The 26,801-nt window shown below is 44.1% G+C and overlaps 2 protein-coding genes across 3 annotated transcripts in view; both read right to left on the reverse strand.

Annotated features, from left to right (window-relative positions):
* LOC132384762 (homeobox protein Hox-A3-like) overlaps positions 1 to 26,801 on the reverse strand; it is a 145,546-nt gene that overhangs the window by 108,645 nt on the left and 10,100 nt on the right. The window lies entirely within an intron of this gene.
* LOC132384761 (homeobox protein Hox-C6-like) overlaps positions 18,153 to 26,801 on the reverse strand; it is a 10,284-nt gene continuing 1,635 nt past the window's right edge. Inside the window, exons 2-3 of one of the 2 annotated variants that reach the window (XM_059956220.1) lie at positions 22,317 to 22,652; positions 18,153 to 18,637 (exon numbers count right to left, since the gene is read on the reverse strand). In XM_059956220.1, coding sequence (XP_059812203.1) covers positions 18,306 to 18,637; positions 22,317 to 22,652 — 668 coding nt within the window. In that variant the 3' untranslated portion in view covers positions 18,153 to 18,305. Of the gene's footprint in view, positions 18,638 to 22,316; positions 25,583 to 26,801 lie in introns of those variants that run through there. The other variant, XM_059956219.1, reaches the window with a different exon arrangement.

Raw genomic sequence — 26,801 nt, forward strand, 5'->3', positions numbered from 1 at the left:
GTTATATGAATCATTGGTGAATATGTTCTTGGAGTCGTGTGTACCATTTTGGTCACCTTTTTATACGAAAGACATTGTCAAGCTGGAGAGGATGGAGTAAGAGAATTATGAGGATGCTACCTGGACTAAAGGGTCTGAGTTACAGGGAGAGGATGGCCATGCCAGGTCTTCATTCTTTGGAACATAGGAGAATGAAAGGTGACCTCAGAAGTTTATAAAATTCGAATATTGTGTTCAGTTCTGATTGCCTCATCATAGAAAGGATGAGGAAGATTTAGAAAGGATGCAAAGTATATTTATCAGGATGCTGTCTGGATTAGAGAACAAGTACATGTATGCACAGGTGATATGAAAAACTTACTTGCAGCAGCATCACAGGCATAGAACATCTGAGATGTGGCATAAATTATACACTCACAAGAGAAACACAAATTAAATACATTTTTAACAAGAAAGAACACAATTGGAACACAAAAATAAGTCCATTTCAGTGCAAAGTGATCAAAATAGTCAGTGTTGCAATACTGTAGTGATTAGGGTTGTGCAAATTGGTTGCTAAGGCTAATCCTATTTATTTTAATTTGACCCATATCCCCTTAAACCTTTCCATTCTATGGTGAATCTGTGGAATTCACTGCCACAGATGACTGTGGAGAACAGATCACTGGGTATATATGAAGTGAAGGTTGATAAGTTATGAGAAGGCAAGAGAATGGGGTTGAGAAGGATAATAACTCAACTATGATAGAATGGTGGTAGATCAATGGGCCAAATGGCTTACTTCTGCTCCTATATCTTACAGTCTTACACTTTCCCCTGGCAGTTCATTCCATATACTGAACACTGTCTGGGTGAAAAAGTTGAACCCTCACGTTCTATTAAATTTTTCTCTTCTCACCTTAAGCCTATGCTCCCTAGTTCTTGATTCCCTAATCCTAAGAGAAATAGACTGTGTGCATTCACATTATCTATGCCCTTCATTATTTTATACACCACTATAAGGTCACCACTAAGTCTTCTACACTCGAAGTAATAAACTAGTCCGCACAATCACTCTCTACAGCTCAGTCCTTTGAGTCTTATAAATCTTTTCTGCACTTGTCAGACTGATCTAGCTTTGTCTATGACAATCCGGTAGTTTTATCATTTTTACTGACTAGTTTTACTAATAAATAAATAACCGAATTATTGACCAGTTTCACAGCTGAAAATTAAAATGACAGACTCAGAGACTTGTTCACCCCTGGCTTCCACATTACAGGCAGGATGTGGGGGTTTTGAAGTGAAGACCACTATAATCCCAGTACCTAAGAAAAATAAGATAAGGTGCCTTAACGACTACTGCCCAGGGGTCTTACATCCACCATTATGAAGCACTTCAAGAGGCTGGTCATGGCTCATATTAACTCCACCCTCCTAGACAACTTCAACCCACTGTAATTCACCTACCACTGAAAGAGGCCTATGGCAGATGCCATCACCCTGGCCCTACACTCATCTCTGGAGCATCTGGACAGGTCAAATACCTACAGAGGAATGTACTTGCACTGGAGAGGGTCTGTGGCTGTGGATTTCAGTTGCAGAAGTTCTGAAAAGAAATATGTATTTGATTATTCCCTTGGGAGATACACATAAATAGTTGCCACCTTCTGGTGCCTTTTTTCCATTTTTCCTGGGTATCAAGATCTCATCAGACAATCTATCCTGGGCTTAACAATTCGATGTAATCATGAAGAAGGCACATCAGTTTGAGTAGATTTAGTATGTCAACAATGACTCTTGCAAATTTCTATAGATTTTTGACGAGCTTTCTGACTGGTTGCATCACTGTCTGGTGTGGAGGCTCCAATGCACAGGATTGCAAAAGGCAGCAGAGGGTTGTAGACTCAGCCAGGTCCATCACAGGCACAAACTGAGGACATCTTGAAGATGGGAGGTGGCATCCATCATTAGGGACCCTCGCCATCCAGGACATATCCTCTTCTTGTTACTACCATCAAGGAGGAGGTACAGGAGCCTGAAGACCCACACCCAATGATTCAGAAACAGCTTCTGCCCTCCATCATCAGATTTCTGAATGGTCCATGAACCCATTAAAAATATCTTGCTATTTCTCTTTTGCACTATTATTCAATTATTGTAACTTACAGTAATATTTATGTACTTCACTGTACTGCTGCCACAAAACAACAAGTTTCACAACATATGTCAGTGATAATAGATCTGATTCTGAGGGTGCAGAGGCGACTCACCAGAATATTGCCTGGGATGGAGTGCTTCATTTTTAAGGTGAGACTGGACAAGCTGGCATTGTTATCCCTGGATTGAAGGAGTCTAAGGGGTCAACCTGACAGAGGTTTATAAAACCATGAGGAGTATAGAGAAGGTGTATGGTCATAGTCTCTTCTCCAGGTTAAGGGAGTCTAAAACCAGAAGACACAGATTGAAGGTGAGAGAGGAGAGACTTAAAGAGAAACCGAGGGGCAATGTCTTCACACAGAGCATGGTGGGTATGGATCAAACTGCCAGAGGGGGTGGTAGAGGGGGGTACAATTGCAATGCTCAAGACATTTGGACAGGTATATTGATAGGAAAGGTTCAGAATCAGGTTTATTATCATTAACATAAATTACGTGATTTTTTTTTGAGGCAGCAGTACAGTGCAAAGACATAAGTTTACTAGAAATTACAAAAGATAAATACTACAAGAAAAAGGAATAGTGATGGAGTTAGTGTTCAGGTACTGTTCATGAATCTGATGGCAGAAGGGAATAAACTGTTCCTGAAGATTTGAATGTGGGTCTTATAGTTCCTTTACCTGCTCCCTGATGTTAGTATTAAAAAGAAGGCACGTCTCGATTGGTGATGGATAGATGCCACCTTCTTGAAGCACTACCTCTTGGGGATGCGTACTAAATCCAGGCTTTTCCAGTGTCATCCATGTGTAGTGCACAATGGAATCTTACATTACAGGCACATTACCTTCAGCCCATCTTGCCCATACCATCCTCCACAGATGTCTATCTTAATCCAGTTTGCCCAAATACGGGCAAATAGGATTATTGTAGACATATGGAGGGAAACCCTATGAAGGGTCTTGGTCCAAAACATCGAATGTTTATTGCCCTCCATAAATGCTGTCTGAACTGATTTCCTTCAGCAATTTATTTGTGTTATTTTAAAGATGCCCTCACCAACTTCATATACAACTGCAACATAACCTCCGAATTCTCATACTGGGTGCCTTGACTGATGAAACCCAGTGTGTCAAACACATTGATCACCAACCTGTCTACCTACAATTCCACTTTCAGAAAACTGAGTAACTGTACCCAAGGTCCCCCTGTTCTACAACACTCCCCTGTCATTTACCGGTCTCCCTGTGTACCTGTACCCCGAGCTCCCTCTGTTCTATAGGACTTCCCAGAGTAGATGCCAGCAGGGATCAGCCACGATGGATTGCGTGGTAAAGCAGAATGGAGGGGCCGAATGCCCAACTCCCCTCCATATTCTTCTGTCATTCCATACTCAGATCAATGCGCGAGTTGCAGCTTCAAGGGGTGGGTGGCTCATGTCACTCTCTCTGCCCACAGGCCATTCGCTCATCGCAGGTGGGAACACGCCCTCGGTGTGTCAGTGCCTCCGGGGTGGTGGAGTGGGAGGGGTTCTGCTGTCGGATTAACGTCCGTTTCCTCTGAATTTAATTAAAGAGGACGTGCACCTGTTCGTCAGCCGAGGACGTCTGGAAATCAGCGTCCTCAACAGCAGACGTCAACCCCCCCCCCCCCCACCACCCTAAGGACATAGCAGAACAGGAGGGTCCAGCGCACCGGGGAATGGTTTGCGCATGGAGGGGTGGTGAGGAGGGAATGCATTGAGAGAAGCAGTGAGGGAGGGGCGTCGAGTGGGGGGGGGAGTGCCGAGGGAATGGTGGTGAGGAAGAAGGGGCGCTGTGGAAGGATCCCCATGGGAAGGGAATAAAATGGGGCATTAAGGAGGGAGGATGAGGAGGAGGGAGGGAGCGCTGCACTGTTGAAAGGGCAGTGAGGAAAGAGGAGGGATTTTCCCAGCAACCATGGGTCCTACGTATACAAACCTTGGCCCGCTGTTGTGTGGTTGAGTGAGGGAGCTTCCCAGTTCTAATGGAGGGACTGTCGGGGTAGCCTGAGCGAGTGACCGCAGTGGGTTTTGCAGACGGTGCACACTGCGCTGCCGGTGGTGGAGGGAGGGGTGTTTAAGGCAGAAGTGGCGAGTGGTGCTGATCAAGTGGGCGGCCTCGCCCCGGGTGGTGTTGAGGTGATTAAATGGCATTTTCCAAACCCTTAGTTGGCCAACATACTAAGTTCGAGTATGTTTGCATGTTCTCCCCGTGGTCGTGGGTACTCTGGTTTCTCCCCTCGTCCCAAATATCTAACTTGCCCGCACTCCCACCCTCAAGTTTGTGGAATCTGGGGGAAGTTGATGGGAACAGAACAGCGCAGGAATTGGTCCACGATATTATGCTGAACTGAATGCTAAAGACGCCTAATTAAACAAAACACTTCTGTCTGAACACAGAGTTTATATGGCTCCATTCCCTGTACATCCATGTCCCTATCCAAGAGCCTCTTAAACGCCTCCACCACCCCGGTAGTACATTCCTGGCACCCACCAATTGTATGTAAATAAAAACGCCATGCAGAACTCCTTTGGCCTAATCCCCTTTACCTTTAAAGTATATTCACTGGTATTAGACATTTCCACCCTGGGGGAGTCTACCAGCTGTCTACTCTATCAGCTCTCATAACCTCATAAACCTCCCCTCAGTCTCTGTTGCTCCAGAGAAAACAACCCAGGTTTGTCCAACCTCTCCTTGTAGCTCTTTGCTTATAGTGAGCCTCTTCTGCACCCTCTCCAAAGCCCCCACACTCTTCCTATACTGCACGCACCCCTCCTCCCCCGTATTGGAAGTGAAAAATACGAGAATTGATGCGATGTGTTGCATTACCACTCTTGGGTGGCAGTTCATTTTTGTCTGACGCGGACTTGAGGGCTGAGCGGCCTGTTCCCGCAGGTCCTCTCTCTCCAAATCTCCCAGGGGAGTTGAGCATCCGTCGTCCAGCGACCTCAGGAAATTTGCCTTTATGCCCCACTAGGATTAACACCACCCCCCACGTGCCTCGGAACTCAGCCAATGGGGAGAACCAGTTCAGATCTTTTCCCGCAAATAAGTCCCAGAGTTTTGAATTGAGTTGAGGATCCTGGGTTTATTTATTTGTTTGGTTATTTGTTTGGCGTATTTGATGGGCTTTTGTTTGAAGTGAAGTTTGCGCCGTAGTGGAAGGTCGGGTCTTGGTATGTGGAGCAGCGGAAGAGGTGGGGATCGCTGTCCCGGGACCTGCTTTGGGCGCCGCTCAGCTGACAGGTCGAAAACTTCTCACTCCCTGGCGCGACTGACGACAGAAGTTGAGTATCGGCTTAAACTTGTCTGTGCGTGGAGTTGGGTCGCTGAGAAGCGGACTGGGAGTGTGTGTGTGTGTGTGTGTGTGTGTGTGGGGGGGGGGGGGGGGGGGGGGGGGGGGGGTCGCCGGCTATGATTGCCAGGCTCGAGCGGGCTGGATGTCGGTAAAATAAAAATAAAAAATCCTACTATACACCTATATTTTCCTGAGAGAGAGAGAGAGAGAGAGAGAGAGGAGAGAGAGAGGAGAGAGAGAGAGAGAGAGAGAGAGAGAGGAGAGAGAGGAGAGAGAGGAGAGGAGAGAGAGAGAGAGAGAGAGAGAGAGAGAGAGAGGGAGAGAGAGAGAGAGAGAGAGAGAGAGAGAGAGAGAGAGAGAGAGAGAGGAGATGGAGATGTGGTAAAGGGATAGAGAGGGAGGGGTGGATGGGTGAGGCGTAGAGAAAGAATAGGACAGGTAGATTTGGGGGGGAGATGAAACACACACACACACACACACACACACACTGTGTGTACCTGATACTCTCTGACACACATGAAAACGCTCTGTGTATCACTCTCTGACACATTCACATACAAATATCTGTAAATATCTGTTGCAACTCTCTCAGTGACATACTCAAAAACCTCTCTCTCTTTAATGCACACACATAGAAGATGGAAGAGAGCTAACAGAATACAAGACTTGAGAATGACACAGAAACACAGGCATGAAGTGACAGTAGAGTAAAAGGGGATTAATTTAAAAACCAGAGACAAAATGAAAGAGAGAGATCTGGATAGAGGAAGCAGTGAAGAAGAGCAAATAAAGAAAGAAGCTTTATAGGAAGTTATAGAGGAGTTCTATTCACTGACAGGTTACAAGTAGGGCAATAACTATATATCAGTTTCCCCTATAAAAGTCAGCTGTCCTCTCCAGACAGGCTTTGAAGTTGACCCCCGGATCTTCAAGCCACCTGATCTGGCTTCTCTTGGGCTGCTGGCTGAGGAGTTCCTTTTAAGTTTGAAATTTTTGGAGAAGATACCCTCTCAGCTTACAATCTATAGAACATGAACTATAGAATGGTACAGCACAGTACAGGCACTTTGGCCCACAGTGTTGTGCTGATCTATATAAACCTACTCCACCATTAATCTAACCCTTACTTCCTACATAGCCCCCGAACCCTCCATTTTACTTACATCCATGTGCCTATCTAAGAGTCCCACAGGTATCAGCCTCCAGCACCACCTCTGGCAGCATGTTTCAATCTCTCACCACTCTCTGTGTAAAAAACCTGCCTGTGACATCTTCCCTAACCTTTCCTCCATTCACCTTAAAAGGATGACTTCTGGTATTAGCTATTGCCACCCTGGAAAAAAAGGTGCTGGCTGTCCACTCTGTCCATGCCTCTCATAATCTTATACACTTCTACTGAATTGCCTCTTATCCTCTTTAGCTCCAAGAGAAAGCCCGAGCTTGCTCAATTTATCCTCAGAAGACATGCTCTCTCATCCAGGTGCATCCTAGTAAATCTCCCTTAGCTCTTTGTCTTTAGCAATGTTGTGAATATCCTTTGGCCTAAAGCCCTTCTCCAAACACACTGCTCCTCTATCCAACAATTGCTGTCAACATCTTGCCTTTACTGAATATGAGTGAAGGGATTGAGACCAGTCTTGTGCACGAGGTCACAAGAAGCCAGCAGGCAGATATGATAGTCAGTCCTTATTCCAAAGGGGTGGAGTTTGAGAAGGGAGAGGCCGTGTTCCAGATGTACAGAGGGTCAGTGAAGTCACTCCTGGAATACTGCACACCTTTCTGATCCCTGAATCTAAATTAAGACCATACGACAGAAGAGCAGAATTAGGCAATTTGGTCTATCGAGTCTGCTTCACTCTTCCATCATGGCTGATTTATTATCCCACTTAGCACCATTCTCTTGCCTTCTCCCTGTAGCCTTTGATGCTCTTACTAATCAAGAACCATCAACCTTTGCTTTAAATATACCCAAATAAACGGGATTTAGAAGTGTTGGAGGCAGTCCATGGGAGATTCAATGGGATCATACCTGGGATGGTCAGTTTGTCCCATCAGGAGAGGTTAGATGGTTTGGGTCTGTATTTTGTGGAGTTTAGAAGAGTAGGAATGCCCTTTTATAATCTTCAGGAGAGGTGAGAGGAGAGATGTGGAGATGGTTTCCACTAGTTGGAGGGGCTCGAGTGAGGGCACATGAAGTTACAAGCTTGGGGACAGTTTCAGTTAACACTGAGGTTTTAGGGACCTCTTCTCTCCGAGGAAAGGGAATCTCTGAAAATTCTCAAGGGTGGTAGGGGATGGATCATTGGATGTATTAAAGGTGGAGGTACATAAATACAGCGAAGGACTAGAGACTGAGGGCTGTGGGGAAGTGAAGCAAAGGAGGAGTTGAGGCCATCATAAATCATATTGAATTGGTGATGTTGTGGACAGTGTAAAAGACTGCCAAAGGATGCAGCTGGATATTGACCAGTTGCAGATCTAGGCTGAGAAATGACAAGATTGAGTTCAATCTGGGCAAGTGTGAAGTGTTGCACAAATGTAAAGGGACAAGACACTGTTAATGGCAACACACACAAAATGCTGGAGGAACTTGGCAGGTCAGGCAGCACCTATGGAGAGGAATAAACAGTGGATGTGTTGGGTTGAGACTCTTCATCAGGACTGGAAAGGAAGGGGAAGAAACCAGAATAAAAAGGTGGAGGAAGGGAAGTACAAGCTGACAGGTGATGTGATGAGGAGAGGATGGGGTGAGAATCTGGGAGGTGATAGGTGAAAGAGGTAGAGGGGTGAAGAAGGAGAAATCTGATTGGAGAGGACAGAGGACCATGGGAGAAAGGGAAGGAGAAGGGGCATCAGAGGGAGGTGATGGGCAGGTGAGGAGAAGAGAAGGGGTAAGAGAGGAGCCACAATGGACAATGGATAAAGAGTGCGGGAGAGGGGAGAAATTGCCGTAAGATAGAGAAATCAATGTTCAATCCATCAGGTTGGAGGCTAGCCAGATGGAATATAAGGTGTTGCTCCTCCAACCTGAGAGAGGCCTCATTGTGGCAGTAGAGGAGGCCATGGACTGATATGTCAGTGTGTGAATAGGGAGTGGAATTGAAATGCGTGGGCACCACAAATTTCTGATGAAGGAGCTCAGCTTGAAACTTTGACTGTTTATTCCACTCCATAGATGCTGCCTGACTTGCTGAGTTACTCCAGCATTTTGTGTGTGTTACTCTAGATTTGCAGAACCATCTTTACACTTAATGCAGTGTTAAGGGTCACAGATAAACAGAGGGGTTCTTGGGGTTCAAGTCCACAGCTCCTTGAAAGTGGTTGCACAGGTTAATCAGTTTGGTAAAAGTAGGTGTACAGCATGCTTGCCTTTATTCGTTGAAGCACAGAGTTCAAGAGTCAGGAAGTTTTATAGAACTCTGGTTAAGCCCTAACTGAGTATTACATTCATTTCTAGTTGACCTATTACAGGAGGGGTGTGGGGGCTTTGGAGAGGGTGCTGAAGAGGTTCACCAAAATGTTGCCTGGATTAGAGGGCATGAGCTACAAGGAGAGGCTGGACAAACTTGGGTTGTTGTCTCTGGAGTGGCAGAGGCTGGGGGGAGACCTGAGAAGTTTATAAGAGGTATAGATAAAATAAACAGCTGGTATCTTTTTTCTTCAGAGTTGAACTGTCTATTACCAGAGGGCAAAATTCACTTTAGGCGAGAGGGAGTAAGTTCAAAGGAGATATGCAGGGCAAGATTTTTACACAGTGAGTGCTGGGTGCCCGGCATATGCTGCCAGTGGTGGTAGGGGAGGCAAAAATGATAGAGGTGTTCAACAGGCACATGAATCTGCAAGGAATGGATGAGTCTCCATCTACTCATAATCAACAACTCTATAGTTCACACTGTTTCAACATTCAGGTTGCTGGGAATCATTATTCCACAGGACCTCATGGGGGAGAACTGTATCTCCTTCATTAACAAAAAGGCTTGGCAGAAGATGTACCTTGTACAGTTGGTAAAATTCCATCTTCCCAGAACATCCTGGTGCAATTCTACACCGTCATCATAGAGAGCATCCTCACATGAGCCATTACTGTCTGATTTGATGCAGCATCCCCTCACAATCTGCAAACACTACAGCGGACTGTCAGGGCAGCAGGAAAGGTCATGGGCTGCTGGCAGGAAAAAGGTCATTGCAGATACTACCCACCCGACAAACTTCATTTTCCTAAAGCACCCTTCTGGAAAGTGGTATAGGGGCTTTTAAAACAAAAACTTAATGCCATCTTAAAAATACCTTTCCCCAGCAGTTAATCTGATCAACCATGCTATTTCGTCCTCTCTCCACTCCCCTCTATTACCTTAGTCACTACTGCACTGTAAACACTTTAAAACACTCTTAATAAAGCTGTTTACACTGTAATACATGCTGGTATTATGTATTTATGCAACTCATGTTCTCATATTTTTATTTTCATTGTACAGTTTGGCTCTTTTGCACATTGGTTGCTGTATGGCTTGGTTTATGTGTAGTTTTTCATAAACTCTATTGTATTTCTTCATTTTCCTGTACATACCTACCAGAAATGAATCTCAAGGTAGTATGTGGTAGTATACACATACTTGATAATAAATTTACTTTGAACTATGAACATTGAACTTGTTCCACTCCTTTTATACTTCTTTCCAGTCCTGATGACGTGTCTCAGCCCAAAACATTGACTGTCACGGATACTGACTTCCTCCAGTATTTCATGTGTGTTGCTGCAGATTTTTAGAATCTGCTGTCTCTTTTGTGGTCTCCCAAATTGTTTTGATTATTGTCACGTGTACTGAGGGACAGTGAAAAATGTTGTTTTGCATGTCATCCATTCATATCAGTTCATCACATCAGTGCATCAATTTAGTAATTGGGAAAACAAAGCAGAATGAAATGCTACAGTTACAGAGAAAGTGCAGTGCAGGTGGCCAATAAGGAGAAAGGGTCAAAATGAAGTAGACTGTGAGGTCAAGAGTCCATCTTATCATACTGGGGGACCATTTAATAATCTTATAATAGTGGGATAGAGTCTGGTAGTGTGTGCTTTCAGGATTTTGTGTCTTCTGCCCAATGGGAGGGGGTAGAGAAGAGAGATGTCTAGTGTGGGTGGGGTCCTTTGATTATGCAGGCTGCCTTACTGAGGCAGTGAGAAACGTAGACCCAGTTCATAGAGAAAAGGCTGAGCTGTGTGCACAACTTTCTGCAGTCCTGGCAGACTCGGGCAGAGTAGTTGCCATATCAAGCAATAAAAAGCTGCACAGAATAATGGGTTCAGCACAATACATCAGTGATACATCCCTCCACACCATCAGAAGTATCTACAGGAGGCACTGCCTCAAGAAGTCAACATTCATCATTAGTAGTCTGATAACAGTGGGATAGAAAATGTCCTTGATCTTGGTGGTACATGAGGAGAGAAGTGGGAATGAAAATTAATGTGTCAAACTAAATTACAAGGTACTGGGGATAATGTTACAGAATTGGGTTTATTGGCAAAGTTACATAAGTCTCCACACACAATCACATACCCATCCACAATAATGTCACAGAGTTGAGTATGGAAAACAAACCCTTCAGCTCTATGTCCATGCCAATCAACTTGCTGTCAACTAAACTAATCAAAATAATTATTATTTTATATAAATTCCATATACAAATCATATTAAACAACTAGAAAACTAATAATAACAACCAATCGACTGAACAACATCAAGGTCCCTCCACCATCTAGACTCCCACTTGCCGGGTGGGGTTGGCCCATGCACTCTACATCCACCACATTAACTCTCCACTGTCAACAGGTCAGGAGTGTGATGGAACACTCCCCACTAGCCCGAGTGGAGTTAGTCCATGTACTACACATCCACCACATTACCTCTCCCACCGTTCAACAGGTCAGGAGTGTGATGGAACACTCCCCACTTGCCCGGGTGGAGTTAGTCCATGTACTCCACATCCACCCCATTGCCTCTCCACCGTCTACAGTCAGGAGTGTGATGGAACACACCCCACCTACCCAGATGGAGTTAGTCATATACTCCACATCCACCACATTACCTCTCCATTGTCTACAGGTCAGGAGTGTGATGGAACACTCCCCACTTGCCCGGGTGGAGTTAGTCCATACACTCCACATCCACTACATTACCTCTCCACCGTCTACAGTTTAGGAGTGTGATGGAACACTCCCCACTTGCCCGGGTGGAGTTAGTCCATACACTCCGCATCCAGCACATTACATCTCCACCGTCTACAGGTCAGGAATATGAATCTTAATTCCAGTCTCAACAACCCCAACATCATACAGGGTTCACGGGTTTCAGTGCTGAGATACTCCAATTCACTCTTTGGGTTCAGGTGTGACTGATGTTTATTGACCCCACACACCCCAGTACTGGGGTGGGGCCAGTTCTCAGAGCTGCCACTGTCTGTGAGAGGATTGGAAGATGTTCCCACAGCGCTTTTAGGAAGCGAAGTCCAGAACCAGGACTTAGTCTCACTGAGGGATAAGTTACAGCTGATACATCTCCCAGGTGGGAGACATGATGAGAGAGAGTGAGGGCGAGGGGAGTGAGAAAGGAGGGTAAAGAAAGTGTAAAGTGTATGAACAGAGGAATGGGTACAGTAGCCCTGTCGAATGTTTTTGGGCTGTACAGTTTAGGAAATACTTGATATTTTGCATGTCTTATAAAGTGTGCATGTGTGTGTTTGTACAGTACATTCCTCTTCCTCTTCCCCCCCATTTTCTCTCATCTCCTTCCACTTTATCCCGTCATTCTTCCTCTCACCTCTTCTGCCCCCTCACTTCCTTTCCACTCTCCTCTACAACTCTTTTCCTATCTAAGTCTCTTCCTTTCAAATTCTCTGTCTCCCCCCCCCCCCAACATCCTCTATCCACCTACTCTATCTCCTTTTCATTCCAATTTCTCTTTCTGTCCCCTTCTCTTTATTTCCCTCTCCATTCAGCCTCACACTCTGTCTCACCCCTCCTCTGCCATTCCCCTACCCCGGACAGGGAGTTTATGAGACCGAGGGAGAATCACGCCTGCAGCATCATTGATCTGCCCGCGCCGCTGTCACTGGGCCACACAGCGACTTTATTGAACTTGCAGAGGTGGACTTGTAGCGACATCTGGTGTTGGACAGGGAGAGAGCGGCGACCTCCCCTCCTCTCTCTCTGTCTCTCTCTCTCTCACACACACTTCTCTCTCACTCTCTCTCCCCCTCACTCTTTCCTTTCTCCCCCTCTCATTCTCTTCCCCCTCTCCCTTCCTCTATTTCTTTCTCTCACACACAAAGATAAAAGCATCTTTCTGTCACATCATTCTGTCTTGTTCCCTCTATCATTCAATGCACACTCACCCACACAAATGCGCGCACACACAAATATAGATGTTGACACAAACTCTCACGCACGCAATACTGTGCTAGGGAAATTTACACTTCATCTCTCTACTTTCTCTCTCTCTCTCTCCACGCATGTAATTCTGATATAGGAATTCACATATTATTTCCGTCGTCTCTCTCTCTCTCTCACCCATACAAATGCACACACACTAAAATATAGATGTTGACACAAACTCTCACGCACGCAATACCGTACTAGAGAAATTTCTCTCTCTCTCTCTCCACGCACATAATTCTGATATAGGAATTCACATATTATTTCCGTCGTCTGTCTCTCTCTCTCTCTCTCTCTCTCACCCACACAAATGCACACACACTAAAATATAGATGTTGACACAAACTCTCACGCACGCAGTACCTTACTAGAGAAATTTTTCTCTCTCTGTCTGTCTCTCTCTCTCCACGCACATAATTCGGATATAGGAATTCACATATTATTTCCGTCGTCTCTCTCTCTCTCTCTCTCTCTCTCTCTCTCTCTCTCTCTCTCTCTCTCTCTCTCTCTCTCACACACACACACACACACACACACACACACAGATATAGATGTTGACACAAAATCTCACGCACTTATTACCTTGCTAGAAAAATGTACACTTCATCTCTCTACTCTCTCTCTCTCCCCACGAACATACTACTGCTATAGAAATTCACACACGATCTGTTTCCTCTCCCCCCTCTCAAAAACACACACTCCCACACACACACAAACAAGCAAGCAGTGCGATATAGACAGTTTCTCTCTTTCGCGCATGCATACAGACACCCGGTGTTCTCTCTCTCTCTCTCTCTCTCTCTCTCTCTCTTTCTCTCTCTCTCTCTCTCTCTCACACACACACACACACACACACACACACACACATTCCCTTTCTCTCTCACTCACTCTTCCCCTCACACCCCAGTAAAATTTCTTTAACCTGTCAGTGAATAGAACTTTCTGCAAACTTCCTATAAAGTTTCTCCTTCATGCTTTGCATATCAGGTATATCCATATCTGTTTCTATCTCGCCCCTTTCTCTCTCTTTACACGTCTCTCTCTTTCTTTCTCTTACTCATTCTTCCCCCCACTTCCCCGCACTTAATACAACACATGATCTCCGTCTTCCCCACCCCTCTCAAACGCAGAAACACACATGCACACAGCCAAATACAGATATAGATACATTTCCTTTTTCATCCACACACACACACACACACACATACTCACACACACACACTCACACACACACTCACACACACACACACGCACACACTCACACACACACACAGATACAAATATAGAAGCAAGAGATTCTGCAGATGCTGGAATGCAACACACACAAAATGCTGGAGGAACTATGGCAGCATCTATGGAAAGGAATAAACAGTCGATGTTTCGGGCCGACGACACATTTAGAGTCATGGGGTGCTACAGCACATAAACGGGCCCTTCAGCCCACCTAGTCCGCGCCGAACTATTATTCTGCCTGGTGTTATCGACCTGCACCTGAACCATAGTCTTCCATACCCCTCCCATCCATATATCTATACAAATTTCTCTGAAAAGTTGAAATCGAACCCGCATCCACCACATCCGCTGACGGCTTGTTCCATCTGAGTGAAGAAATTTCCCTTAAACTTTTCACCTTTCACCCTTAACCCAGGACCTCTAGTTCTAGTATCACTCAACCTCAGAGGGAAAAAGTCTGCTTGCATTTACCCTATAGCCCTCATGATTTGTCCACCTCTATCAAATCTTCCTTATTCACCTCCAAATCTCCGAATAAAGTCCTAACCTATTCAACCTTTCCCTGTCACCCAGGCCCTCAAGTTCCGTCAACATCCTTGTAAATCTCTTTCTCTGTAACACACACAAATATAAAATCTCAGCGTCTCCCCCTCACTCCTCTCTCTCTCTCTCTCTCTCTCTCTCTCTCTCTCTCTCTCTCTCTCTCTCTCTCTCTCTCTATCTCTCTCTCTCTCGCGTATATAAATACTGATAAAGGCAGGATTAACCCAATGACACGCCTCAAGAAATATTTCAACGTTTATTAAAAAAGAACATCTTGCCTCGAGTGGACGCGGAAGCGCTCAGTGCATTCTGTGCCACATAATCCCGAGGACAGTCACCGGCCTTGTAAATCCCAGGCAGATTCTGCCACATTTACTTCTACTTATTGCTGTTTGAGATTTACAGCGTCTCGACAAAACAGAATAGTAACAAAACTTCTTTTTAACTTTATCGCATGTGCATCGGGGAGCCAATGTACTGTATCTGTTTCTGAGGCTGTAGATGCGGTGTTTGTATCCGTCCGCTTTTGATGGCTTTCTGTGTTTCTGTGATTGTTGCTCTGTGACCCTGTTCCCCTCACGTTGTGTTTACCAGCGCTCGTTTCTCGGTGTGTATTTCTTTATGGATAGATCGGTGCATATACATGTGTGCATTTGTAAATCTGTACTTTGTCTGCGAGTCTACATACCTGTATTTGTGCTTTGAGAACTTGTACCGTTTTGCTATTTGTGTATCATTATGCATGTGTTACACATGTGCTACTTCGCTGCGTAGCATCTGTGCGTTTCTGACTTTGCGTACTTATTTGAGATGGTGTTGCTGAGTATACATATCTTTTTGGTACACATGTCTATACGGCAACACGCCACGCAAAAACATGGCTTCTGTGTTCCGTGTAACTTTTTTTTGTATTGGAAATATATATATGTTTTTGTTTGTGTTTTCCGAATATATACCTCCATGTTGTGTATATATATATTTTTCTGCTTTGAGAATTTGTATCTTTGTGTGTGTGTGTGTGTGCGCGCGCGCGTGTGTGTGTGCATTTGTACTCATTGTATTTAATGTGTGTTATCTGCATACTGTGTTGTGTGTGTATTATTATCTGTGTTGTGTGTGTATCTGTATACATTTCTGTTTGAGACTTTGTATCTTTGTGTTGTACATATATTTGTTTACATTTCCATTTCTGTGTTTGAGATTTGTTTCATTTCACTGTGCGTGTATCTGTACACATTTTTCTCTTTGAGAAACAGTATCTGTAACGCATTTCTGTTCGGTTAGCGTGTTTGCAAAGTCTACATATCTGCGTGCGATACCTTTGCTGGGATTCTGTACTTCTGTCCCTTCGTGCTGCGGCCCTGATTATCTAAACGTTAGTCATACTGTGAAGTGCTAGTTAAGACAAAGCAGAACATATATCTAACCTCCCCTTCAAGAAATCTTTTACAGGACACTAAACATTGTGATTTTGGACAATAATTAGTTCAGTTTATTTTAGAATAACAGCTTAACTATTTTATTTTGCTGTAGACTGGTTTTAACATTTATCTGGATCATAAACAATGCGGGAGATGCCGTTTCCTTTTTGCAAATACTCGCGCACTCACACACGTTCCGAAATAGCCTTATATTCACTGTTCACGGGTTTGTTGAGAGTAACGATTAGCAGTTTTACCGTTTTTTAAAACCGTGAACTCGCGCCGTTCTGCAACGTGGGATCAGTTCCGTTTAGTTGTTTGCGGGGAAATGTGTTTGGTGGTGGTGGTGGTGCGTGCGGAGCGGAAGGGGGTGGTGATACGTTTAAATTCACACTCTTCCCTTACCGCAAAGACAATGAGAGAGATTGAGCGGTTGGGTTATTTCTAATTCTTGATTTGCAGTAGGATTTTATTTTTTTTCTCTCTTTCGGGTTGTTGTGGGTTTACTTTGGGGAGGGTGGTGGGGGATGGATTCGGAATTGTAAACTCGAGGCAAAACCGGCGCATGGAAACGGTCCAACCTTGAAGTATGGCGTTTGCCGTGTAACTTGTTTCCTAGGGGTTTTGCATTACATATTAATCTATTCGCGTAGACCGGGTTTTGTAAATTTATGAGTGTGCTTTTAAGCGAGGGAGAGGAGATGGGTGCACGTGTGTGGGTGGGGACTGGCCTCCCCTTTCTCTCTTCATCTCTCTCTTTCTCTCTCTCTACCCTCTCTCTCCTCTCCATTTCTCTCTCCTCTCTCCCTCTCCCTCTCCCTCTCTCTTTCTTTCTTCTCTTTCTTGGAGATTTTGTTTTAAATTTAGCGGGATGTTGTTTAATCCGATATTTAATTTTTAAAAAAGCCTCCAACAACGTTAAATCCTCTGCCAAAATCTGGAGTCAGAGAGAAAGAGCAAGAGACAAAGAGAGATACAGATAGATAGATAGATAGATAGATAGATAGATAGATAGATAGATAGATAGATAGAGAGAGAGAGATAGAGATAGAGAGAGAGAGAGAGAGAGAGAGAGAGAGAGAGAGAGAGAGAGAGAGAGAGGGGGGGGGGAGGGAATGAGAGAGAGAGAAACAGACAGATAGGGACAGACAGAGAGAGGGGGGGACGGGGAAACAGAGTGAGCAAGAGATAAAGAGAAGAGAGAGAGAGAGAGAGAGAGAGGGGGGGAGGGAATGAGAGAGAGAAACAGACAGATAGGGACAGAGAGAGAGGGGGGACGGGGAAACAGAGTGAGCAAGAGATAAAGAGAAGAGAGAGAGAGAGAGAGAGAGAGAGAGAGAGAGAGAGAACAGAAACAGGCCCTTCGGTCCATCAAGTCCGTGCCAATCACCAACCACACATTTGGACCGATTCCATCACATTCTCCCCACGGTCCCACGAATACGCCACCAACCTCCCCCCCCCCCCCCCCCGCACCAACACACAAAGGCAGTGGGAATGGAACCCCTGTCACTACACAGGGGTTCATTTTCCTCTTTATGACTTTGCACAACACGTTTTTACAAGCCCAATCACGCATTTCTCTCTCTCTTTCTATCCCTCTTTCTGTCTCGATCTCTTTCTCCAACTCCACTCACTCTTCCTATTTTATCTCTCTCCTTTCTTTCTCTCTCTCTTCATTCTCTCCCTTCCTTTCTCCCCTTCCCATTTTTCATCGCTCTTTCTCCATCGTCACTCTCTCTCCCTCTCTTCCCGCATCCTCACCCTTCCCCCTTGCTCCTTCCCCTTTCTTTCTCTCTCTCCATTCTCTCTATCTCCCTATTCGCTCTTTTGCTTTCTCCCTATCCCGCTGTCCTACTTTCCCCCCCGGTCTTTTTCTTCCTCTCTTTTCTCACTTTCCTGCCTTCTCTCTCGTTCTCTCTCCCCACCCCATTCTCCCCCTCTCCTTTCGGCCCTCAGTTTCTCTCTCTCTCCCTCCGCCCTTCCCCCATATACTCTCTCTTCTTTTTTCTTTTCTCAATCTCCCCCCTCTCTCTTTCTTTCTTGTTCTCTCTCTCTCTCTCTCTCCTCTCTCTCTCTCTCTCTCTCTCTCTCTCTCTCTCTCTCTCTCTCTCTCTCTCTCTCTCGCTCTCTCTCTCTCTCTCTCACGCCACCGACGTTCTGGTTAACTACGAATGTGTGTGATCGGGATACCACAAACTGCTGCGCGGGGGGATGGTTTCACTGGGAAAGATTGCCAGGTTTGGCGGCTGGATCAGTCGCCTCCTGCCCGGCGGGCCGCTTCTCCTTGTCCTGGTCATTCTCTTCTGCCGGCTCCTGTGCTTCGGCGGTCGCCGCCGGCCGCTCGCTGTTGCCCCCCTTCTTCCACTTCATACGCCTGTTCTGGAACCAGATTTTAATCTGACGTTCCGTCAGGCACAGGGCGCCGGCGATCTCGATCCGCCTGCGGCGCGTCAGGTAACGGCTGAAGTGGAATTCCTTCTCCAGTTCCAGGGTCTGGTACCGCGAGTAAATCTGGCGGCCTCTCCTGCGCTCCGAGCCGTAGCCCACACCTGCACAAGGCACAGAGCGCGCGCGCGCGCGCGCACACACACACACACACACACACACACACACACACACACACACACACACACACACACACACACTCCTCCCCGGACCCCGTGGTGGGGTGGGGAGGAGGAGAAGGGAGAGAGAGGGTAGAGAAATAGTCAGATGATTTAGGGTAAAATGGTTGGAAAATGAGGGAGAGGGTTGAGAGAGGGTGTAGTTGGTTGGGTAGAGGGTTGACGGTAGAGGGTAATGGAGGTGTTTGAGGGGTAGATGGTTGGGGAGAGAGAGATTATTGAGGGGACAACGATTGGGATGATGAGAGAGGTATTGAGTGGCGGGGCAGATGGTTGGGAGGGAGGTAGTTGAGGAAGTGAGGAATGATTGGGGAGGTGGTTGAGGGATAGATAGTTGGGGAGCCGGAGAGATAATTGCGGGTTAATGATTGGGGAGAAGGGTTGGTTGAGAAGAGGGGTGGTTAACGGAAAAGGGAGATGGTTGTGGATAGGTAAGATTGGGAGAGGGAGAGATGTTTGGAGAATGGCAGAGGTGATTTGGGAGGGGAGATAGTTGGGTTGAGTGGGGAGGAAGAACACAGACGGGAGGGGAATGGAGGAGGGGTGATTAAAGTGACAGAGGGAGGAAAGGGGAAAGAAAACGAGAACCGTTAATTTTTTAAATATAAATCATCACTTTCTACATCCAAAATTATGTTTCAATTTATTGACAAAAATATTCTGAAGGTGCTGTGATGCTTTTGATCTCGTCCCTGAATGTAATGGCTCGATTGCATTTTAACCCATTGTCTACCCAAACCAGTGCTACATTCTTTAAATTATGTTTTTCTTTTTTTTTAATTTAAAAGAAATTCCCTATGTCCTAGGTCTACAAAAGTTAGGAAGAATTGCCTTCAGATATTACAGACTAACCTGTGCAGACATTTAATGATATATGTAAATTAAAGTCAGAAGCATTATATAATGTCAGTGAACTTTGTTAAACCTATTATTGTGACTGTATGTGCTTGTATGAAACTTTGCAGATACTTATACATATATAAAAAGCCTTATGATATATTTGTTAATCTTCTACTTGCTTTTGAAGACATTTTGATCTTTCAATTGGATACCAACACTATAGCCACGCAAATTAATATTTCTTTTCCACTCTATTCAGAGCATTTGTCTCTCCCACCTTAACTTATAGCTTTCTCCAAATATATGATTACCCCCATTTCCCTCACGTTACAAGGAGTTCGTATTTTTCACACACCTGCTCTCTCTCTCTGTCTGACCGTTTTAAATTCATTATACAATATCCTTGCATGTGCCTATCTGTATAATACTCTTAATGTAATAAAGACATATCCCTGCTTATTTTTGGCAATCTCGCATATAAAATTGTACTTTCTATAATATTTACGGAAATTTTCCCTTATGTACTTATTAATTCCTCTTTACTTTCTTTTCCATATTTAACATTTGTATTATTTAATATAACAAATGTACTAAATTATGTGTCACTCTCTGCAAGTCTATATACAATGTATACTGTACTACGTAAAACAATTAAGCCTTTACCGTATAACAATAATTCTCCCAATTTTCTTAAATGTAACATTACTCTTTATAGAAAATAAATACTAATTTCTCTCATATCTACTTACTTATGAAAATAACATTTAACACATTTTCAAAAAATTTAAATATAAATTGTAATTTATATGAGTATTTATTCTACATCTGATATTCGTGCTTCTAATGGAGTAAAGTACCTCTCTATATATTAAATATTTAGGCATTATATATATATCATATAACCCCATTTATACAATATAGACACTTTTCCCTGCAACCATATGTATTTTCCCCATCTGCACATATTTACTCTCTTCCATACAATATAACCCCCCAATATCTCTCATATCCGTATACCTCTCTCATATACACATTTACATTTCATATATAAAACATTTAACTTCATATAATGCAGATATTACACTCACTCTACCTCGTTTTTTTATATGCATGCTTCTTGCAGTGTGTGCATTTTAATATTTATATCTATTATCTGCATACATTTTATATGCAACACTTTCTCATACAATGTAGATATAACACTGTATTTACTAATCACACTTTCCTAAAATGTAATACTCTTCTTCATACGATATAAACCCCAATCTCTCTCATATCTAGGCACATTTCTAAGAAATCTACATATACAAGGTATTATAAATTCTTTTCAAAGAACATACATATCAGTGTTGCTCTGTGATTGATATCATCCCCAATGTAACATCTGCACTCTATATAGAATGTGGGCATTAAAACATCTTTTATTATACAGTATGTTTGCTCTGTGTAGAATATGTGAGCATTTTGCACGTAGATGTTAGTGTTATTATATTCCTCTTCCTGCCACTCTATGTAATCTTAGGAGGTCACAAAGACATTGGTGTCTAGATATACTTACATTTTCCCCATGAAATGTAGTGAAATCATGTAGTCTATGAGGATATCTTGTGTTTATCTGGTGTAAGATACCCTCTAATGAAAGCTTCCATTTTGATCTGTATTACACATCTTTCACGTGTTATATGTTTTTATACAATATAGATTTTTAAATATCCTGTGTTTACCTGTGTATTTTTCTCTAATTTGGCTCACATTCCACATACTGATACTTTTATTCAATGCAGATTTTTAAACATCTTTTGCTTCATTCTTTCTAAATTTGGCTCACAGCCCACATAATGCAGATATTAATAGAATTGCACTTACCTGCCCACTCTGGTGATCTCCGTCACTTATATTTTTTCTCACATATTTATGATTTCATATAATTTAAAATAAATTGTGTACCATTCTAATATCTGATCACATTTTATCTGCATAATTCAGTGTGAGAACAGAGATTGTAGAAATATATTGTGTATTTCCTCTTACAATGGCTCACACATGTTTGCCTGCATTACACAACTTTTCTCTGATGCTTTCATATAATGAACATTTTAAAGTATCTTGTGTTTATGTGTGGATCATTACTTCTGCACTAAATAAGCTCTCACTCTAATGTTTGTGCTTACATACAATGCACATATTAAAATAATAAACACAAGATAATCTGATGGTGCTGGAAATCCAGAATAACATACACAATATGCTGGGGAACCTGCTGAGTTCTTCCAATATTTTGTGTGTGTCTGCTATTTTGGATATTAAAATTATTAATATTAAAATATCCTGTAATATTGACACACACTGCAGTTTGTATCAATGTCTCATTCACTGTAACAATGAGTAATTTTTTAAAATCTTCATTGCACATATTTTCTATCATATGTTGTTGCTTTTATTTGAGGCATAACATACCTTATGTATTACTGGCTCTCAATATAGATCTTTCACATAAAAGACCTCAGGTTCAACTGCCTATTTATCCACATGCCTTATATTTTCTCTCGCGCATTTATGATGTAGATATTAAAGATACCTTGCGTATACTGTCTCTGGGAATACATCTCTCTAAAAAATGTCTACATTCCACGTAAGATATTCCCTTCCTGTCCACCATCATATTCACATTATAAAATATACATGCACGGGTGCGCGTGGACACTTGTTCTGGTCATGGTTTGTTTTCTAACCCAGAGGGTCTGTTCTCAACGTGCGCACTCACCGCTGTGTGAGTTGACTCGTTGCATCCATGGGTAAATCCGAAAGCATTGCTTGGGACCGTCTGCCCGGGAGTTTTCCGAAATTTGCCTACATGCGCCGGCAGCAGAAGCGGCAGCGGAGGAGGAGGAGGACGAGGAGGAAGGCTGGGAGAGATCTTTCTCTTGATACAAAGTATAATCGAAAGACGGTCGGCTCGGCCACGGGCTCTCCTGCGTCGGAGTGTAGTAGGGATTCGGGTAGATCCTGTTCTGAGACACCGTGGCTCCGTAGGCGCTGAAGTGCCGAACTGGGTCGAAAGAGTTGGGTAAGAGGTCTTGACTGCCCGGGATGTGACAAGCTAGCGAGGGGTTATGATAGAGAGAATTCATGATCACACGCGGCACCCCTGTCCTGCACACCGCGAGCTATCAGCACCGGATAAGTGCATATAATTTCTTTTTTATATATGCATATATCAATACCTATCTATCTATCTGTCTATCTATGTATCTATATATATAACTGCGCCAGACTTTTGAATCTAATAACTAGATTGTTGTAAGGCCAGCATTCTTTCCAATTCGTGGAGTGAAATGGGAAGTCAGCTGACTTCATTCCGTCCAATGGCAGCGGCAGTGAGAGAAAGAAGAATGGGTGTGTTGTGGGGTGGATTGGTGGGGGTGTTGCTGGGAACTGGTTGAGGGAGAAACAAATGGGGCAAGAGAGAGAAACATTGTGCGGAATTTTGTGGGTGAGAGAGTGAGAGACACATACGTTCGTTCAGCGGCGCTGGGGGAAGGGAACTCGCTTCGGTTCCGAGTTGTGTGTGGTTGTGTGTGTGTGTGTGGCATGGCGGCGAACTAACCGGGGTGGGGAAGGAAGAAAGAAAATCGTGGAAAAATTCTAATACATATTACTTTAGGCTGAGCTAACACGAAGCTGGCTTCTTTCCCCCTTCCGGGAATCTTTGTAAAGTATCAAATGCAGTCAGTAGTATAATCTAAGACCCCTACTGTTAAGCTTACTGTTAAACCTGCGGAAGCCACTGAGTAACCACTCACAAAGCACATAAACACACACGCACATGCATAAACACAGGCACATGGTCGCACATAAACACATGCAGAGACAGAGATACACGCACTCACACACGGACACACGAAACACATGCAGGTATGGATATACGCAAACATGGACGTATGCAATCACGCACACACAAATACATGCACACATGGACATAAACACATGCATGGACACACATAAATACACAAACAAAAATGTAATTGCATACAACAATAAAGATAACAGATACACACAGACACGCTCATCCTCACATAATCACACAGTCACAGACAGTCATACATCTAATGGCCCAGGTTTGATTAAGGCCTCGGTTTTATTGTCTATCTTACTCATAGAAAATCTACAGCACAATACAGGCTCTTCGGCCCACAAAGTTGTGCTGAACATGTCCCTAGTGGAAATTACTAGGCTTACCCATAGCCCTCTATTTTTCTAAGCTCCATGTACCTATCCAGGAGTCTCTTAAAAGACCCTATCATATCCGCCTCCACCACTGTTGCCGGCAGCCAACTGCATGCACTCACCACTCTCTGAGTAAAAAACTTACCCCGACATCTCCTCTGTACCTACTCCCCAGCACCTTAAACCTGTGTCGTCTTGTGGCAACCATTTCAGCCTGGGGAAAAAGCCTCTGACTACCCACACGATCAATGCCTCTCATCATCTTGTACACCTCTATCAGGTCATCTCTCATCCTCTCAGATTCAGTTCTGGGCAGAAAGGAAGGAGATAGGGATATGAGAGGGAGAGGGGAAGAGTTGAGAAAAAATACAGGAAAATAGTGGGGAATATGGTGGAGGGAAGGTGACGGGGATGTTGGTAAGGGAAAGAAAGGAAGGAGGAGGTTGAAAGAGAGGTTTATCTAAGAGGAGATGGGATAAAGGGTAGGGAAGATTTAGGAAGTAAAGGAAGGATTTGAGGAGAGGAGGATGGATATAGGAAGGAAATCAGAGGGAAAAGGGTGGGGTGGATACGGGAAAGTGGTAAAGGGTGAGGGGCAATATTGCTGAGGAGGTTAACAAGAGGGGAGTGTGAGAGAAGAGAAGGGGGATAAAAGGGATATTGATGAATGTAGAGTATTTGCAGGGTAAACGAGGATAAAGGGATATGGGAGGGAAGAAGGGAGGAGGAAGGAGGAAAGAGAGATTTGGGGAGGAGGAAGGGTTGGAGGGATTTGGTGGGATGGAAGGATGGTAGGGGGAGTGAGATTATGGGAGGGGAAGGAGGATGAAGGGCTGGAGGTATATGGGGAGCCGGGATGAGGTAGAAGGATATGTGAGAAGGAGGGAAAAGAGGTGGGGGTATGAGATAATGAGAGAAGAGAGGGGTGGAGAGATATTAGAGAGGAAGATAAAAGGATGAGGGCGGAAGAAGTGAAGGGGTGGAGGTATGAGTGTGAAAGGATACAGGAGAGGGAAGGGTGGAGAAGTATTGGAGGTTTGAAACAGGGGTGGTGGAGGGATTTGGGAACGGAAAAGAGAGGAGGACTGGTGGAGGAATATAGGAGAGAAGGGTGATGGTTAGGAGGAAGAAGAAAAAAATGAGATGGAGGGGGAAAGGGAAGTGAGTGCTGAGGGAGAGGACTCGGAGGGTGTGAAAATGTAAAGGAGGAGAGTGAAGGAGAAGAGCTGTGAGAGGGTGCGGGCTTATGGGACAGAAAGGAGGTTTAGTGAAGCAAGAAGCGGGGGGGGGGGGGAAGGAGGTTATACAGAGAGAGATTGATGCAAGTGACAAAATATAATCTCAGGATCTAGCATGCAGAAAAATTCTTTAGCCAGGGGCAAGATAAAATAAGTCTCAATTAATTTTGCTTCGAAATACATATTCCCTTTTAAACTAGTGGGGGTGGGAGTGCTGGGATGAAGTCCCACACATCTGTTTCAGGGTTGCATTATTAAGCAGAGCTTCCAAACCCTGTTTTCAATAGCAAGTGTTTTCCTTCTGTTAACACCGATCCTGGAATTTTTACATTACCCTGTCTTCCAACCAAAATTAATTAATCCCTGCGACTATTTGTGGATTGCTTTATTTTAAAAATTTCAATAACAGAGCTGTTTTTATTCTCGAATCTGTAGATTTATGGACATTTAGCCCACAACATAACGAAAGCTCTAAAACCAGCACCTACGGTGTATGTTAACTCAGTTGTGTCCCGTTGTAGCTCTCATTAGGGACTTCAGCATAAATATCCCCCCACACTCAGCCACAAATGACTCCCCCCCCCCCCCAGATCAGGTGCAAGGGAAAGGGAGTGAAGGAAAGACAGATACACACAAGCCCACACTGAGAGAGAGGGCCGACAAAGAGGGGTTAGAGAGAGGGATGGGAGAGTGATTAGTTCAGAATCTCAGTGTAAAATGAGTGATTGAGAGTAAATAAAAATGATGAAAAAAGCATTTGAATGTTCTAGGGAGTAAAGAAAATTTCAGCAGGCGTAGCAGTTTTTAGGGAGGCAGAGAGTGTCTAGGAGTTCAGTAGAAACTGAATAAAGAGAATGTGTGTGTGTGTGTGTGTGTTACACACACGCACACCCACACAGGAACACACAGAGGCTGGAAGCACTTACTACAGAAGAAGGATGGTCAGGAAAAAATATATTTTTATTAACAATTCATGCCCCCTCCCCAAAGTTTAACCTCCCACCATCCCAGGCCATTAACCTCGGCAAGCCGTTTTTGAAATTATGGACCTAAAATGCAGTTTTCTGAAAATTGTCTTCTAATCTTCAGTAACAACCGTTTGATCTTCAGAAACATTTTCCTGTCTCTTTTCTCTCTTTCTCCCTTTCTCCCCTCGTCTCTTTTCCCTCTCTTCCCTCCCTCCACGTTCTCCCTCTTTTCCTTCTCTACCCGTCTACGTCCTTCTCTCTCTCATCTCTCACCTTCCTTTCGCTCTCTACCCGTCCTCTCTCTCCCTTCTCCCTCCCTCACCCCTCTCCTCCTTTCTCCTACTTTCTCCCTTCTCTCCCCCTCTTCGCACACTCTCCCGTCTTCCCCGCTCCCCCTCTCTCCACCATTCCTCTTATCTCTACCACCCCTTTCTGCCTCTATCCCTCAGTTGTTATATTCTCTCTCTCTGTTTCTTTCTCAAGCACACACACACACACACTGTATCTCTTTCTCAAGGTTTCACTGCATTTCTCCAGTGGTGTTGTACTCCTATCTGTCTATCCCAACCACCGTATTTTTTTCAAATTAGACAATTAGATTTTGCAAAAGGGCTTCCCTTCTCTATCCTGTTTGTGTGTTGTGTGTGTGTATGAGCAGCTGAGAAAGAGACACGATATCCGTCTGTTCATCTCTCTCTCTCTCTCTCTCTCTCTCTCTCTCTCTCTCTCTCTCTCTCTCTTCCTCTGATAACTTTTTCTCTCTCTGCCTCTTTAGACTCGTTATATAGGTATATTCTGTCACCTCCGTGTTGTTGG

This window comes from Hypanus sabinus, chromosome X1, assembly GCF_030144855.1.
Source record: "Hypanus sabinus isolate sHypSab1 chromosome X1, sHypSab1.hap1, whole genome shotgun sequence".
NCBI lineage: Eukaryota > Metazoa > Chordata > Chondrichthyes > Myliobatiformes > Dasyatidae > Hypanus > Hypanus sabinus.